A 17,293-nucleotide genomic window follows, 5' to 3' on the forward strand; every position below is an offset into this window, starting at 1 on the left:
CGACATGCAGAACCTGACGACCGGAAACAGATTCCAGCAGAGCTGTGGCACAAATGTCAGATGTGCTACCTGTCAGCTTCCAATCAATAAAAAGTGGCTTCAATCTGATTTGTCAGAGAATGGGAAAATCAATCTCTCGTGGTTAGTAGTGGTGAGAACCATGTGGGTTCTCACCATTAAGCATAATGAATTATGGTGTGTCTACTAACCAGTACAGTGGCCAGAATACAGTAACTGTTAGTTTCACAATGCAAACCTGCTAATAATCATAACCTGCATGTTTGTGAATCACAGCAATCGATATCCTTGGTTTGATCTGGAATTACAGTTAGGTGATTTATTTCACCCTTAGCACTGAAATAACACTGAAATAACCACGGTCTGACTTTACTAGCCAATAAAATGCGGCAAAGCCCTTACTACAGTTCATCAACAGAAAGAGACCAATACCAATTGTTACACTTAACATAATTTCTTTGACAAGTTATTTGAGTCCTCTGATTAATAGACTTAACTGTATTGCAATTCACTGAGAGCTTATCCAATCACTGAGAGCTTATCCAATCACTATTAAATTCAATTTCAGTGGATACTGCATGCACATAGTGTAATGTAGCATAACATTTTCCAGCTTCAGAAACCAGAATTTATAATATTTTTGTATTCAATTTATTTAAAAAGAAAAAATACTAAGTAAAGGAAAATATATTCTGCACATCTGTAACTTCTGCCTATTTAGGCTGCTGGTATTTTCATGCATTGCCTAGACTTGGAGCAAGGGATACAATTCACACTAAAACATATATGAATGTGCTACATCTCTGGAACATGGACTGAGGCAATATGTTTTGTTACTGCTGACAAAGGCAGTTTGTTTCCGAAGCTAAATACTCAGTGCAATTTCAATCTGCTCTTTATCCAAGAAATGAGTTTATGATGGGTAAAATGTGTAAGAAACAAAAGTGCTGACACTGAGTCGTAAAGGAATTGTTGTTTGATTTATTAGGCAGTATGTCTTTGGTAATATCTCAGCGTGTTTCATCTGATTTTGTATAGTTTTTAGAGAGTGCTTGTTTGTATGAAATACTCCTGCTGCATCTTGTTAGGAGACTGAGAGGAACCCTTGGGATATCTGGAAGCAAATTGGCAACAAGAGAGAATTCACTGGTTCGGGTTTGTGGAGTTATAGAAATGCATTGCTACTAAGCAATGAAATATTTATTCACTATAGTATCAGTATGAAACTTCCAATCACTATCCCAATGTATAAAAACATTCATGTTTAGGGAGCAATTAAAGCACTTTATTGATGTAACTATAAATTATATTCTTTATATTCCTGGGCTGAACAATGTACATGAAATACCTGGAGTTTTAATATTTTATTAAGTATGTCAATCATACTCTATTACATTTCTGTATGGCAGGTTACTATGTGGCAAGTGCAACTGCGCAGGCCTGATTGAGAGGTTGCCGCTGCAGAGTATGCCCTTGCGTCATTCTGTTGCCGGAGTCGTGGCTGCGATAAGTTGCAAATGCCAGTATCCGCCTTACCTGGGTGTAGTAGCCTGCATTTCAATGTGCAAGGACTAAGTCACCCACTGTCAGCATCTTTGCACGCTATAGAACAGCCAGTCAGGGCCGGCTCCTTGGGGAGCCGGGCCATGTGCAGGATGGGTAATCGACACCCCTTACTCACGCATGACCGTAATAAACCACCCAGCTTCTTCGGGAGTCTGTCATACTCCTGAAGAAGCTGGGTGGTTCATTTTGCCCAGTGAAATGTGTTGAGACCTTTTCTGCACTCCTGTATATATAACTGGACTATTATTTGGACCCTGCTTTATTCCTCCTTGGACCCACTGGCAAATGCTGGCACTATTCTATGTGGATTTCCCTTACAGCCTACAAAGTTTGCATCTTGGATGCTAAGATCTGTGCTGGTGACTGTGATACCACTTCATGGTAAATAAGTGATTGCCTCTCATCTAACTTCATTATTTGGGACATATTAGAGGTTGTCCTAGGTCTAGCTGTTAATAATACAGGAGCAGATATTCACCTTGGTTCATATTGGAACTTTTTACTGTGTTATTTGATATGCATATGTGTTGCTTTTTAATAAATTAATGTACTTTTGCCATAATACCGTCCATCCTTTATAGCGCTGGTTATTTTGGTTTATGTGTTATCATGTATTTAGGGACTGACTATCCCTTGTTACCAGCTGCCTTGTGACAGTGCGTTTGCACCCATTTGATTTTGCCCTGGCACAAGTAGCTAATTTTATTTGAGAGCACAAAATAAGCAAATATAAAAATAAATCCAAGCCTGTCTGGCTGTAACTAACATACAATTCCCAGGGCCGGATTGAGGGCCACATGGGCCTGGAGCTGAAAATGACCAAGGGCCTATTATGAGAAGCAAAGGAGGTGTGACCAGTGCTGTGTGGGTGTGGCCAGTGCCATGTGGGCATGTACACCCTTATACTCTCAGACCCAATGTCTCCCTAAATATGTAAAAGAAAAAAATGCTTAATTTTGTGAGGTAAATAGAAATACAATTTTTATACTTATGATTTATGGCTGACTGTGTGGAGAGCAGATGGCCAGTCAACATCATGTTGTCATGACAATGGGCCTATTTTTATGTGGAGGCCTGGAGCTGTAGCTCCATCTGCCCCATTGTTAATCTGGCCCTGACAATTCCCACTCTCAAGGTGCAGGGACTTAGAGTCCAACTCACAAAACAGCATTTAGCACAGCACTTACAATCACAAGCAATGGTCTCTCTCTCTCTGTCTCTCCACACCTCAACCTGCTCCCCAGGCAGTGAGAGACAGACTAGAGAAACTGACCCACCTTTTAGCCTCAAAGGTGGTCTGGCAATCAAGTTTACTAATTACCTAATTGTCTACCAAACTGGGGCATATATATCTCCTCTTTACAGCTTCTCCAGTGTTTTGTCACAATAGCTACAGTACAACAACAGTTTAACCATACCTCACAACATTAATTCAAATAAACTCTGCCTCTCATAAATCTCATCACCAATTAAATCTACTGTCCTTGCTTCTAATCTTCCAAATTACACTAATCTTGTGACCAACAACACTCACTTTGCCCCATCTCCTTTGAGGTCTGCAAATCAAGACTGTTCTGCTGAAATGGGGAGAGTTAAGAAGTATTACACTGAAAAAATGGATGATCCTTATTGTAAAAGCTCAAATTAGAAGTCCATTAAAAAGCAAATAAAGAAACTTGGGGTTAAAATTACTAAGGAGTGGGTATTCAATGCTACCTATTATAAATGGTTTTGTCTGCAGGATCTAAATTGGTAAGAATATTAAATGCAAAGCATGCCTGGCTTTACATTTAATATAATTGCTGTTTTAAATCTCCTGACAAAACCGTCAAAAATCGGTGGCTTTGAAATCACGCAGCTTATAAATTGTAACCCTAAGTGACATTAGTGTACATAACATTTTCAAATTATGTTTATTATACTTAAAATAATAAAGGGTTTGCATTCAGTAACTTTGCTAAAGTTTGTCTTGTCAGGAAGCAGGTGTTTCCCTATCTATTTAATAAGGAGTGATAACCCTAAGCATCAGCGAAAATTACTGTTTTCGCCATAGACAGGAATTTTTACTATTTATCAAGTTGTGTAGCCAGTGGTGGCTATTGCCATCACTGGCATCATGCAATCCTCTTATTGTTATCACCTTCTCAAGATGGTAAAGGAAAAAAATCTTTATACCATTAAATAAAGGTTTTTTTTTCCCCTGAAGGAAAATATTTTTATTCTACTTATTTATGCATCTTGTTAGACTGTGTGCGCACTTGGCCACATGACTGGCTGGTGAGTTAGCAAGAGTCCTCTTGCTACTGCCAGCCAGTATTCAGGGGCACTGAGAGGGGGGGGAGCGGGTACTATTTAATTGGGCCCGGGCTTGTTGAAGGGGCTACCGGGGAAGCCAGGTTCCACTGCCACCCCACTGCCACTTAAGAGTTTACCTGTCAGAAACCCTGCTGGGCTGTAGTGGGGTTAGGGAGGCTTCTGCCACTACTGAGCAGAAGCAGTCTCCTCTGCCAGTGCTAGGATGGGTGGGGAGTGTTCTCACATTTACCCCCCCCCTGGATTGCCCCTGGCTGAAGGGCTCAAAGTGCCCCCTGTCTCCAGCGTGCAACGCCCAAATAATTTTTTGTATATTTTTTTCCTAAGGGGGGTGTGTTGCCACACCTTCTGCAATTAGGCTATGCCCCCTGACTATAACTTGACCGCTCTCTATGGGCCTGCCAGTAATGCCAGGAACCTAGACATTGCCTAGCTGCCCTGATGAATAGCCACATAATGATAATTAGAGGTTGATTTACTAAGGATGGAGATAAAGTACCAACCAATCACCCCCTCACTGTCATTTTTCAAACACAGCCTGTAAAATTACAGTTAGGAGCTGATTGATTGGTACTTTATCTCTCTCCAAGGCTTAGTACATAGACCCCTTAGATTCCTAATTCACCTGTTTGTTTCAGATTATATTAGAATACTGTCCTAAAGGTGTTGTATTTGGCTTCAGTTAAGTGTAATGGAGCAGGGAAGCAATACTATATTGCGGCAATAAGAAATTATTTTTCATGGCAAATTATCAATATTTTCTCCATTAAAACCCCGTCCACAACTGAACAGTAGAGTGATCGTTTATGAGATCGCTTTACTTCCAGGTTCGAACCCAGCAGAGCTAATGTGCATGCATGGTCTTCGGACCACTCATGTGCATTATTTAGTTATCAGAGTGGGATCTTAAAAAATGGTGTTATTGTAGCCTATAGATGGAAGTAGATATTGGGGACTAAGGGCCTGATTCAGAGCCGGACGCTATTTGCGCTCGCTCGTTCAGAAAAAGGGGCCGGCTATTTAAATTGAGCGCTCGCTCTTTGCGGTCTGTTGATGCCTCTATGTCTGAGCGAGCGAACGAAACATGCGCTCGCTATTTTGTAAAGACACCCCCTGGCCGCTCGCATCCTACGTCATCTCCGCTATTTATTTGATTAATCGAGTACATCGAAAGGCGTCTGAACTGCTCGCAGTGCTTGTGGTAGGATTTTCCTACCGCAATCATGCGAACAGTTCAGGCTAAGAAACAACCAAGTGACGTGGCCGATGACGTTGCTTTGTTAATTATGCACACCCTTAAAACGCCCGTTTTGACCGTTTGACGCCTGTGTTCGGATCTCCACTCCCCGTTTTCAAGCACCTTCCCCTGTTACCACCCACAAACGCCTCATCCTGTCACTCAAATTAGCAGGCACTCGCTATTTTGCGAGCGCTCGATTTCCGACCGCACTGACTGGTTGGCGCATGCACATTACGACCCATACACATGCGCAGTTGTGCGAACATCCCTCGGAGCGAACGAGCGGCCGCTTACGAGCGGCTCTGAATCAGGCCCTAAGCTCCCAAAAGTTTAGCTTTCAGAAATTATTAGAATTTCCAATTTTGCAGTCCTCACACAAATCTATGGTGACTGTTCTTGCGATCGAAAAGAGAGTGACCATAGCAGTTATCTCCAATATTTGCTGAAGAACCTTCTTAATACATTTAAGGGAAACTTCAAAACTGTGGAAAAACTCTTAAATAAATATGCTTAATAGAGATGCATAGTGTTCCTTCTAGCTCCGGCGGGAGGCAGGGCGCCGGAGCTAGAGAGGGCATGCACGCGCGCGCGCCGAAGGCGCATGCGCCCGACCGAGAAGGGGCGTGGTCATCGGAAAAGGGGGCGTGTCTATAAGACGCGTCCCCTTTTCGTCACTCTTGGGGGCGTGCCCGGCACTTACGGACACGCCGGGCAGCCCCCAAGCCCTGCAGACAGGGAGAATAGATGCCGGGCGCATGCGCCCGGCGTCTATTCTCCAGCGGTGACCGGGTCACCGCATGTTTCTCCACCCGCGGGACACTGCGTCCCGCGGGTGAGAACGGCTCCCGCAGGCTGTGAGGGCAGGGCGCTTTTTGCCCTCCTCCTGGAGGGCAGGGTGCTTTTTGCCCTCCAGAAGGAGGGCAGGGCGCCGCGCCCCGCTAAAACAGCCTAGCGGGAACGCTAGATGCATATATTTCTATTTTTTTTCATTATAAACCATGCTATGGTGCAGATTTACATGGAATTTCACCTATCTAGGACAATATCCATGGTCATAGCTCTTGGTGTGGGCAACATACTTTCAGATAAAGAAGTAAGAAAAACATGTTTCTTTTTTTCAGGAAAAAGTGGCTTATTGTTGACTGCACTGATTTATAACGAGGAAACTACTATACTTATTGATGATCCCAGTTTGAATATCAGAGCTGACTTTTCCTGACCTGCAACAAGTCACAAGGGTCAAACGTTATTGTAAACTCAACTGTGCAACATAACTGTACTGTACCTGCAAACCCCAATGTAAAACTGTATAAAGATAATCCCCATTGTGCTATGCAGCTGATGAGGGTTTATAGAATGTCGACATACAATAAGAGAATGTAACGGTAACAAGTATTTTAGTATATTTAAATAACAGGAGTCTTTTTATTACGGAGATTCATATCAAGAATTTTGGACTGTCCTTAGTAACACTTTAAAAGGATTAGTAAATGACCACATTAGTTTATAAAAAACATAATACAATAATAGAATAGAATAGACATAGGACCTGCTAAAGGTCAAAATTAGGGGTGTGCACCGGCCACTTTTCGTGTTTTGTGTTTTGGTTTTGGATCTGGATCTTTCTTCGTGTTTTGGATCTGGATTGGTTTTGCCAAAACCACCCTTCCGTGTTTTGGGTTCTGGGTTTTGTGTTTTGGATCTGTATTTTTTTGAAAAAAAGCATAAAAACAGCTAAAATCACAGAATTTGTGGGTTTTTATGCTCCTATTCAACTATTAACCTCAATAACCTTCATTTCCACTCATTTCCAGTCTATTCTGAACACCTCACACCTCACAATATTGTTTTTATGGCCAAAAGGTTGCACCGAGGTAGCTTGATGCTAAGCGAAACGAGTGGGCGGCACAAACACGTGGCCCATCTAGGAGTGACACTGCAGTGGCAGACAGGATGGCAGTTTGAAAAACTAGGCCCCAAACAGTACATACTGCAAAGAAAAAAAAGAGGTGCAAGATGGAATTGTCCTTGGGCCCTCCCACCCACCCTTATGGTTGTATAAATAGGACATGCACACTTTAACAAACCAATCATTTCAGCGCCAGGGTCTGCCACATGACTGTGGCTGAAATGATTGATTCGTTTGGGCCCCCACAAAACAAGCTGGCAATTAATGTGTCCCTGCACAAACTGGCTCTACGGAGACAAGATGTCGTCCTCATCCTCCTCATCCACCGATTCCTTGGATAAAACAGGACAAAGGGATTTAGGTGTCCCTGGACTGCTTACGGTCTTAGCCAAAGTTTCTGAACTTGACAGCAACTTTTTATGAACGCAGTGCAGGTGCCGTATAAGGGAGGATGTTCCTAGGTGGTTAACGTCCCTACCCCTACTTATTTCACCTTTACATATGGTACATATGGCAAGACAGTTGTCGTCCGGATTTGGATAGAAATATTGCCAGACCAAAGAGGTGGAATGTTTGGTCTTCTGCCCAGGCATGACCGAGATGGGCTTTTTCATCCCACGGACAACAACTGTCTCCCCCGGAGCCTGATTTAAACAAACCACATCACCATCAGACTCCTCCTCGCCAACTTCCTCCTCAGCACCAGCTACACCAGTATCCTCATCCTGTTGTACTTCAACAGTGACATCTTCAATTTGCATATCAGCAAGTGGACTGTGGGTGCTCCTTTCAGCACTTGCAGGGGGTGTGCAAATGGTGGAAAGAGCCACCTCTTCCCGTCCAGTCCTGGGAAGGTCAGGCATCGCAACCGCCACCACACTTGGACTCTCCTTGGGGATTTGTGATATCTTCTTAGAACGCACAGTTCTTCGATGTGCTTTTGCCAGCTTAACTCGTTTGATTTTTTTAGCGGGAGGAGGGCTTCCATCATCATGTGAAGCTGAACCACTAGTCATGAACATAGGGAAAGACCTTAGCCGTTCCTTGCCACTCCGTGTCATAAATGGCATATTGGCAAGTTTACGTTTCTCTTCAGATGATTTAAATGGTTTTTTTAAGGTCATTTTCCTGAACTTTGTCATTTGGGATTGTATGTGCCCTCTACTATGACATTGGGCATCGTCCTTGGCAGACGACATTGATGGCATGTTATCGTCTATGTCATGACTAGTGGCAGCAGCTTCAGCAGTAGGAGGAAGTGGTTCTTGATCTTTCTCTATTTTATTTTTATCGGAGAAAGTTTTGTCCTCCATTTATGTTATATTGATTTGATATATACGTGCGGCTAAGGCGCACACAAACACAGAAAATATTTTTTTATTTTTGCTGGAGAGTAGTGCACTTTGTGGGTTACACCACCCTTTAAGAAATGAGCCAGCTGGCTCTTTACTTATGGGACACAGGCGCACGCTTGGCGCTGCTCCTTTGTTGATGCACGTGCAGCCACAGTGCACACAATTCACAAACACAGAAAATATTTTTTTATTTTGTTTGGAGTGCCCTTTGGGGGTTACAGCACCCTTTAACGGTCAAGCCAGCCGGCCCTTTACTTATGGGACACAGGCACACGCTTGGCACTGCTCCTTTGTAGATGCACGTGCAGCCACAGTGCACACAATTCACAAACACAGAAAATATTTTTTTATTTTGTTTGGAGTGTACTTTGGGGGTTACAGCACCTTTTAACGCTAAATATACAGAACAGCAATACAACAAACCACCTGCACCTCAGGACTGCAGCTCCGTACACACCCAGGAGCACCAGATCCCCAAATGTTACAAACAAAAAATAGGGCGGTCCGAGAGTAGCACTGTTCTCGATAATGATACGTATAACTCCCTTCCGTCAGATGTAATATCCTCGACAGGGAAAGAGAAATGAACATACAATGGAGAGTATTATGTGCACCAGGATTACGGGAAATGTTCTCAAAATGGATGATCACGAAGTGTAACCAACTCACCCCAAAGTAGTGAGATGCATTCACAAAAAGGTATCTTTCATAAAGCTTCTTTTTGCAGTCATATACCCCTCATCGCCCCCTACTGGGTCTGAACTCACCTGTAAACAGATGTAGACATTCCCCAAAAGGTTTCTTTTTGCGTAGGGTGGTGTCCGGGCTATAGATAAAATATCCAACACCAATATCTTGGGGTAGCCAAAACACCAGAGAGGATGGTTTTCGAAGAATATTTATTCCAAACAAGATAAAAATACAATAAAAAATACAATAAAACAGTAAAGTGTTGGGAAACCCACCAGACAACCTGGATATGTGGATATACCAAAAATGTCAACCTCACCCAGACTCTGATAGACTTGGTACAGCCAACAGATGTGAGTAGATAGAAAAAATGAAGGTAAATCCACAGTGGTCAGGGTCCCCAAAAAAACATCAACGCGTTTCAGACTTAAGCAGTCCTTCCTCAGGATGTATACTAACACTCTTTTAGACTTGGTTTATATACCCCTCATCCCCTCAAGTGGGAGGGGTTCATCATGGAGGTATACAAAACATGGAAATATACAAACTTAAAACAATTGCTATACAAATCCCTAAAATACAACCATGCAGTGATCCCCCTTATAATAAACACTGGTATACTTCCGTGCTGAACGTGTATAATCACTCCACTTTATAAATCAATAAAACCGGAGTGTAAGACATGAGAGAATGAACCAAAGTCCATGGAAAAACCTCTTATTAATGTAATCCAGTCCACTTTTTCATTCAACCAAGAAATGAAGCATCAGGTGTTTCCATGTTTCTCCGCACTCACGTCCCGGAAGTGCTGTGCGCGTCAACATCCGGCTCGTCACTATTGTGGCTTTTAGTAGTTGTTTATTATGGATAGCGCAACGCCGGAAGTGATGATAATAGACTTCCGTCCTATGAGCCGCAAACCACGAAGCTGACATCACGTGGTCCTATGTGCTCTAGTGTTGCATGGGACGCCATTTTGCGGGGTTTTTTTCGTAAGAACACGATGATTGTAGAAATGGCCAAAATTGTAATCCAACATAATTTAAAAAGAAAAACAACATGTTACTGATACAGAACAGTCAGACAACCCAAAAAACACTAATGAGATTAAAAAATAATGACATTAGAATTTATAAAGACTCATAGGAACCATTTCGTTTCATTTCGAAATCAGCGTTTAGGCCTCTAGGGACTAAACATTTCAATAGGTGTATCATTCTCATTTCTTCTTGTGCCAATCTCTGGTCCCTATCATTAATTCTCCAGTTAGGCTTCACAATTTTTATACCACAAAATGATATTAGGTGTTTGATCTCACATGCATGTACTTGTTTAAAATGTGACGAAACATGGTGCGTATCCAAACCTTTTTTAATGTTTCGCACATGCTCTGCCAATCTTTCCTTCAAAAGGCGGGTGGTTTTCCCCACATATTGGCTCCCGCATGTGCATTCTAATAAGTAGACACAATGGGCCTGATTCAGACCCACTCGTGAGCGGCTGTCCGCTCGCAAGTGGGTCGATGGTGTGCACTGCGCATGCGCACGATGAAGGGAGCTCCGTCGTGCGCATGCGCGAGACGCGACGAGCGAAGGACTTTCCTTCGCTCGTTGTGTCTGATCAAAGGGGGCGTGCTGTCGATGTTGATTGACAGCACGCCCCCTTTGGTGGGCGTGCCGGGGGTGTGCCTCCCAGACGGGGGCATTCCCAAGGGAACGCCTACCGTCAGAAGCCGGCCCCAATGACATCACTAGTGATGTCAGTGGGAGTGATTTTGGCTCTGATAGAGCCAAAACCACTCCGGGCCTTGCGGTTGAGAAACTCAACCACAGGCGTCGGCTCACAGTGGCGATGGTCGCGATGGTCTTGACCATCGCGACCATCACCCTGCACGCTCGTATAGGCTGTGGGTGGTGACCCACAGCTATATGAGCATCCAGGAGGACGCTCAATAATTATGGTGGTGGGCCCTGATTCAGAGCGAGCGCTCTGGTCAGAGCGTCTGGCTCTGAATCAGGGCCAATATTTGCTATTGCATGTTATAAAGTCATTTATTGAGAACAATTTCCCCGTTTGTGTAGATTTAAAATGCGTAATTTTAGTATTCTCAGATCTACAAATTTTACACATGCTGCAAGTACCGCACCGAAAAAACCCCCTGGATTTATAAAGACTCATAGGAACCATTTCGTTTCATTTCGAAATCAGCGTTTAGGCCTCTAGGGACTAAACATTTCAATAGGTGTATCATTCTCATTTCTTCTTGTGCCAATCTCTGGTCCCTATCATTAATTCTCCAGTTAGGCTTCACAATTTTTATACCACAAAATGATATTAGGTGTTTGATCTCACATGCATGTACTTGTTTAAAATGTGACGAAACATGGTGCGTATCCAAACCTTTTTTAATGTTTCGCACATGCTCTGCCAATCTTTCCTTCAAAAGGCGGGTGGTTTTCCCCACATATTGGCTCCCGCATGTGCATTCTAATAAGTAGACACAATGGGCCTGATTCAGACCCACTCGTGAGCGGCTGTCCACTCGCAAGTGGGTCGATGGTGTGCACTGCGCATGCGCACGATGAAGGGAGCTCCGTCGTGCGCATGCGCGAGACGCGACGAGCGAAGGACTTTCCTTCGCTCGTTGTGTCTGATCAAAGGGGGCGTGCTGTCGATGTTGATTGACAGCACGCCCCCTTTGGTGGGCGTGCCGGGGGTGTGCCTCCCAGACGGGGGCATTCCCAAGGGAACGCCTACCGTCAGAAGCCGGCCCCAATGACATCACTAGTGATGTCAGTGGGAGTGATTTTGGCTCTGATAGAGCCAAAACCACTCCGGGCCTTGCGGTTGAGAAACTCAACCGCAGGCTTCGGCTCACAGTGGCGATGGTCGCGATGGTCAAGACCATCACGACCATCACCCTGCACGCTCGTATAGGCTGTGGGTGGTGACCCACAGCTATATGAGCGTCCAGGAGGACGCTCAATAATTATGGTGGTGGGCCCTGATTCAGAGCGAGCGCTCTGGTCAGAGCGTCTGGCTCTGAATCAGGGCCAATATTTGCTATTGCATGTTATAAAGTCATTTATTGAGAACAATTTCCCCGTTTGTGTAGATTTAAAATGCATAACTTTAGTATTCTCAGATCTACAAATTTTACACATGCTGCAAGTACCGCACCGAAAAAAAACCCTGGATCTAATGTTACCCCCTAATGTGGGGGGGGGGGTTATTACACTCCTCACTAAATTATCTTTAATATTGTGAGCTCTTCTATACACAAAGGTGGGTTTGGTCTCTATATGTGTTTTTAATAAGGGATCATTCCTCAATATTCCCCAGTGTTTGGCTATGACACTTTCCAATTGTTTATACTGATTATTAAAACGTGTTATGAAAGGGACTAACGGTTTTTTATCACTAATTCTCTTTTGTTTGGTGGTAGATATTGCTTCTATTCTGTCGAAATTTGCCCCCCTTACTCTAGCTTTCCTTACTATATCAGCTGCATAGCCCTTAGTAATAAATTGTTCCTCTAGAATTTCCGCATGCACATCATAGGTCGATATATCCGTACAATTGCGTCTAATGCGCTGAAATTGGCTACAGGGAATACTACTTAGCCAATTTTGGTGATGATTGCTATCAGAATTTATAAATGAGTTGCAATCCGTTTGTTTTACAAAATTCCTTGTTTTAATTTGGTCACCCTCAACATATAAGGTTAAATCCAAAAAATCAACCGTATTAGGGTTAATATTAAAGGTTAATGTAATATTGGAAGTACCCTTTAACGGTCAAGCCAGCCGGCCCTTTACTTATGACACAGGCGCACGCTTGGCACTACTTTGTTGATGCACGTGCGGCTACTGCGCACACAATTCACAAACACAGAAAATATTTTTTTATTTTGTTTGGAGTGTACTTTGGGGGTTACAGCACCCTTTAACGGACAAGCCAGCCGGCCCTTTACTAATGGGACACAGGCGCACGCTTGGTGCTGCTCCTTTGTTGATGCACGTGCAGCCACAGTGCACACAATTCACAAACACAGAAAAAATATATATTTTTTTTGCACTTGGGGGGAGCACCCATGATTGACAGAGCACCCCCTGGACAACACTACAGCACCCAAAAAAGGACTGGGACACTGCACAGGACTTTGGAGTAGACACAACCCCTATGGACAACTGACTGCACAACACAGTCCAGCCAGCCCCTATGGACTTTGAAGTAGTGGACACAGCCCCTATGGACAACAGCAGCACAGCACAGCACAGCACAACACTACACTGCACTACACTACACTACACAGCCCAGCCAGCCCTAACTCCCACCCTCCCTCTTCACTGTCCACAGCCGAGTGAGAAAATGGCGCAGACGCGGGTACCTTATATAGGATCCAAAACCCGCGAGGCCCGGAAGGCGGGATGATGATGTTTTGCCTCGATTTCAGATCCGAGTCAGACGGGAAAAGTCGAGCCTGACTCGGATCGGCCTCGGATTTCAGAAATCCGAACCCGCTCACCCCTAGTCAAAATAGACATCTGCCCTTTATTAGGACCTGTTGTGTTTAGCCTTAGTGCAGCAAGGCGTATATCCCTCTCCATCAATTTAATGGAACCAAGCTTTAACCAACATTTTTTTATATCCACTCACCATTGACCCATTCTCCCTTTATTCCCACAACAAAGAATAGGGATGAAGCCTGATCTATGATGAGACTCACAGGTGGCAAAGAAAAGAAAAGACCATGTTCCTTGCTTTGAAGTGGGACATACCCATATAATTGTCCTCTCTACCCTTTATCACATTTATATAGTCTACTTGTCCACTACTGACTGCAGTAAGACATGCTTCTTTAATTTAAGCAGCAAAAAATTGAGAGACATATTTGGTTAACCCAGAGAAGACTATTTACAGATTCATTATTTAACTGAGACAAATATTTTCATGCACCTGGTACAGTGTACTCCCCTCAGCCATGAAATATTTACATTTCATTTCTTTAAAGTTGTTTTCTAGCTAAATCTATCAAGGATAAATGTGGGCTGGAAGCACATTTGGGTGTTTACAAATTAATAAACATTCACTAAAGTTAATTTACTGTCAGTGGAAATAAATTAAAATATGAAATACCAAATTTTATCAGATATGCAGAATAAAATTGTGTTTTTGCTGTTCAAAGATAAAGGACGACATTTGTTTTCTGACCTAAAGACTAATATATAGCAGGAAATTCTGAAGGAGACTAGAGATTAGTTTGAAGATAAACACACATTGCATTTGCAGAGAGATAGTTTTGTTTCAGTGTATATTATTTAGGTGTGTTTAGAAAAGCAGAAGTAACGTGTGAATATAATATCAATAATAATTTTGGCAGTATTTGTTCTATGGTTCCATGTATACATGCTATGCAGATTGGGGTACAGTAGTATTTGTAACTATTGAGAGCTACTGTTGCTGTGGGTAGAGTATAAGGACACACACAAAATAGATGATCTTGAGGAGAAGGGATGCATTAAAATCTGGCACTGATGAAAACATGTCACCTGGGCAAGAGTTTTAAGCATAGTTTGCACCACCAATAGAAGTACACTTTCCTTATATTTATTGGTAATAGCAGTTCCACATCATAAATGATTTATTTTACCAACAATTATATTAGTTAAGGTTTTAAATTATTTTTCTGATTATTCCAAAAAAGTTTTTTTGCCCCATTGCATATTTAATATTTTTTTTCAGCCATGTTATCAAATATTTATATTAAAAAACCCTATAATATAACCTAATTTGCTACTGCTTTTTTTTACACAGATTCTAATATTCTGTAAATGTTGCTATCAGGCTTTCATCTCTAAAGTTTTGTGATGACTTTTCCATTACTTGTTTTGTATTTTCAGAGCTCATGGACCAGATGCCATGATTCTTGTTGATGGGCAACCACGACAGACAAAAGGTGACCTTGGTCTGTCACAGATGCTGCACATTGCTACGCAGATTGCTTCAGGAATGGTCTATCTTGCATCGCAGCACTTTGTCCATCGAGACCTGGCCACCAGGAATTGCTTAGTGGGAGTAAACCTTATAGTTAAGATTGGAGACTTTGGCATGTCACGGGATGTCTACAGTACAGACTACTACAGGGTAAGTATCATTTATTGCTGTGTATGTCTTAGGATTGAATTATAGCCATTTCAGGAGGTGCAATGACTATTGGGCCTAGCATTGAGGTGGGATCTAGCAATGTTTCACCATATGCTATATTAGCCACCACTCTGTAGTGGTAATACAAATTAAATGATGCTATAATGGCTGCATAATCTGTATGATGCCTCCCACGAAATGTACATACATTATATAGAGGTGTGGGATATATTATGCTTAATATTTAGAGACTTTAGGATAGTTTTCAACTTTGTGGCAAAAATATACAAAATTACTTATTACTGTTAATGCTGGATTGCAATGTTGAGTCAAGATGTGTGGGTGCTTTTCATAAGACATATTTATTCATTTTAAAACCTCAGAAATCATGCCTTTTGAACTGCAGAAGAATATGTATCCAGGTCCTGACCCAGGGCCGTTACTAGGGTAGTGCGACCAGTGCTATGGCACAGGACACCGCAGGGCAGGGGGCGCTGTTTGGGCCTATCATTTCTCCTGTTTATTATCATTCTCACTTGTAGCTTTCTCTTCTTTTATCTGCAGCATCTCCTGGCCTCCCCTATCTCTTCCATGGCCCTTTTTCAGGTCCCTATTTAAAAAATGGAGGGGGGGGCACCAATACTCTCTCTGGCACAGGGCACCATAAAGTCTAGCTACGGCTCTGTCCTGATCCCAGCTATGTCATTCTTCCAACATCATGAGGTTTCAAGCACTCAGCAGGTGATGTACAGTATCAAGCCTTAGAGAGACATACAGTGAAGAAATTGCAGAATGCAACCAATCAGCTTCTTTCATTAAACACAACCAATCATCTTCTGTCATTTATATAGCACAGTCTATGAAATGACAGTTAGAAATTCATTGGTTGTTTTGGGCAGCTGCTCCACTGTACCTCTCTCCTGTGTGGTAAAGCCATAGGTTTTGAGGAGTAACATTACTAAGTAGGTTTAACCCCCAAAATTGAAAAGGCAGTGATGAAAAATGGTGTTTTGCTCTTAATGTAAATTCCTTTTTAAATTTTGGGGTTAACTTAAAACCATTGAGAAGCAGCAGCTTAGTAAATTTACCATTAGTAAATTTAACCTATATTCCATATACTCTGTTCTCCTACTGGTTACATGAATTACATATGAAACCTAACAGTGGACAGGAGCTGTTTGCTCTGATTTTTAATATTAATAACACGTTTCCATTTTTATTATATCTTGTAATTCACAATAACATTCTGGTGAGTGAACTTCCTGTTATCTGATTCACTTGCCAGTGTTAAATATATTGTTTCTTTTATGAAATCAGAGTTGCATTGTTTTCATTCTCCTCAGTTTGATGTTTACAATGTAATATCCAGGACGTGGTGCTAATCGGATAAGGTGCACAAAAATGTTTTTTGTTTTTTTTTGAACGATTTTCATTTACAAGAAAAGAAATAATGCAATGTGTCAGGAAACATTGTTACAGTAGTTTGTTCCATTATTTCAAGAAGAGACATTCTTAATTATTCCCATGGTTAGAGCTAATCATCTACTGTAAGAACTTCATGTTTGAGGAAGTGAGAACATACGCATATGCCTTTTTTTGATGCGTTGAACGTTTTAGAATGTGGAATATTTGATGCATTGAGAGGCGAGTTGTCCTGTGATGAAAGTGCTAATTTTTGAAGGACGATCAATTTTACTTATTAGAGCTGCATTAGTCAAGGTACAGTACTGCACTGGCCACACGACTGTCATTGCCCTGTATGTAGACAATGTTAACCCTTTGGGGGTGGTTTAGAGTTGAACATAGCTTAACAATCTTGTGCCTGTGCAATATGCAAGTTAAATACGTCCTCCTGCATTTAGAGTTGCTTTATGCTTAGGGTTTAAATTAGGGGTGTGCACCGGCCACTTTTCGTGTTTTGTGTTTTGGTTTTGGATCTGGATCTTTCTTCGTGTTTTGGATCTGGATTTGTTTTGCCAAAACCACCCTTCCGTGTTTTGGGTTCTGGGTTTTGTGATTTGGATCTGTATTTTTTTTTTAAAAAAAGCATAAAAA

General features: G+C 42.3%; 1 protein-coding gene across 1 annotated transcript in view; it reads left to right on the forward strand.

The window, feature by feature from the left end:
• Positions 1-17,293, forward strand: part of NTRK3 (neurotrophic receptor tyrosine kinase 3) — a 700,933-nt gene that overhangs the window by 633,859 nt on the left and 49,781 nt on the right. Inside the window, exon 17 of the mRNA XM_088452662.1 lies at positions 14,995-15,238. Coding sequence (XP_088308788.1) covers positions 14,995-15,238 — 244 coding nt within the window. The remainder of the gene's footprint in view (positions 1-14,994; positions 15,239-17,293) is intronic.

This window comes from Taudactylus pleione, unplaced genomic scaffold (genome assembly GCF_031769625.1).
Source record: "Taudactylus pleione unplaced genomic scaffold, aTauple2 ptg000556l, whole genome shotgun sequence".
In the NCBI taxonomy this organism is placed as follows: domain Eukaryota; kingdom Metazoa; phylum Chordata; class Amphibia; order Anura; family Myobatrachidae; genus Taudactylus; species Taudactylus pleione.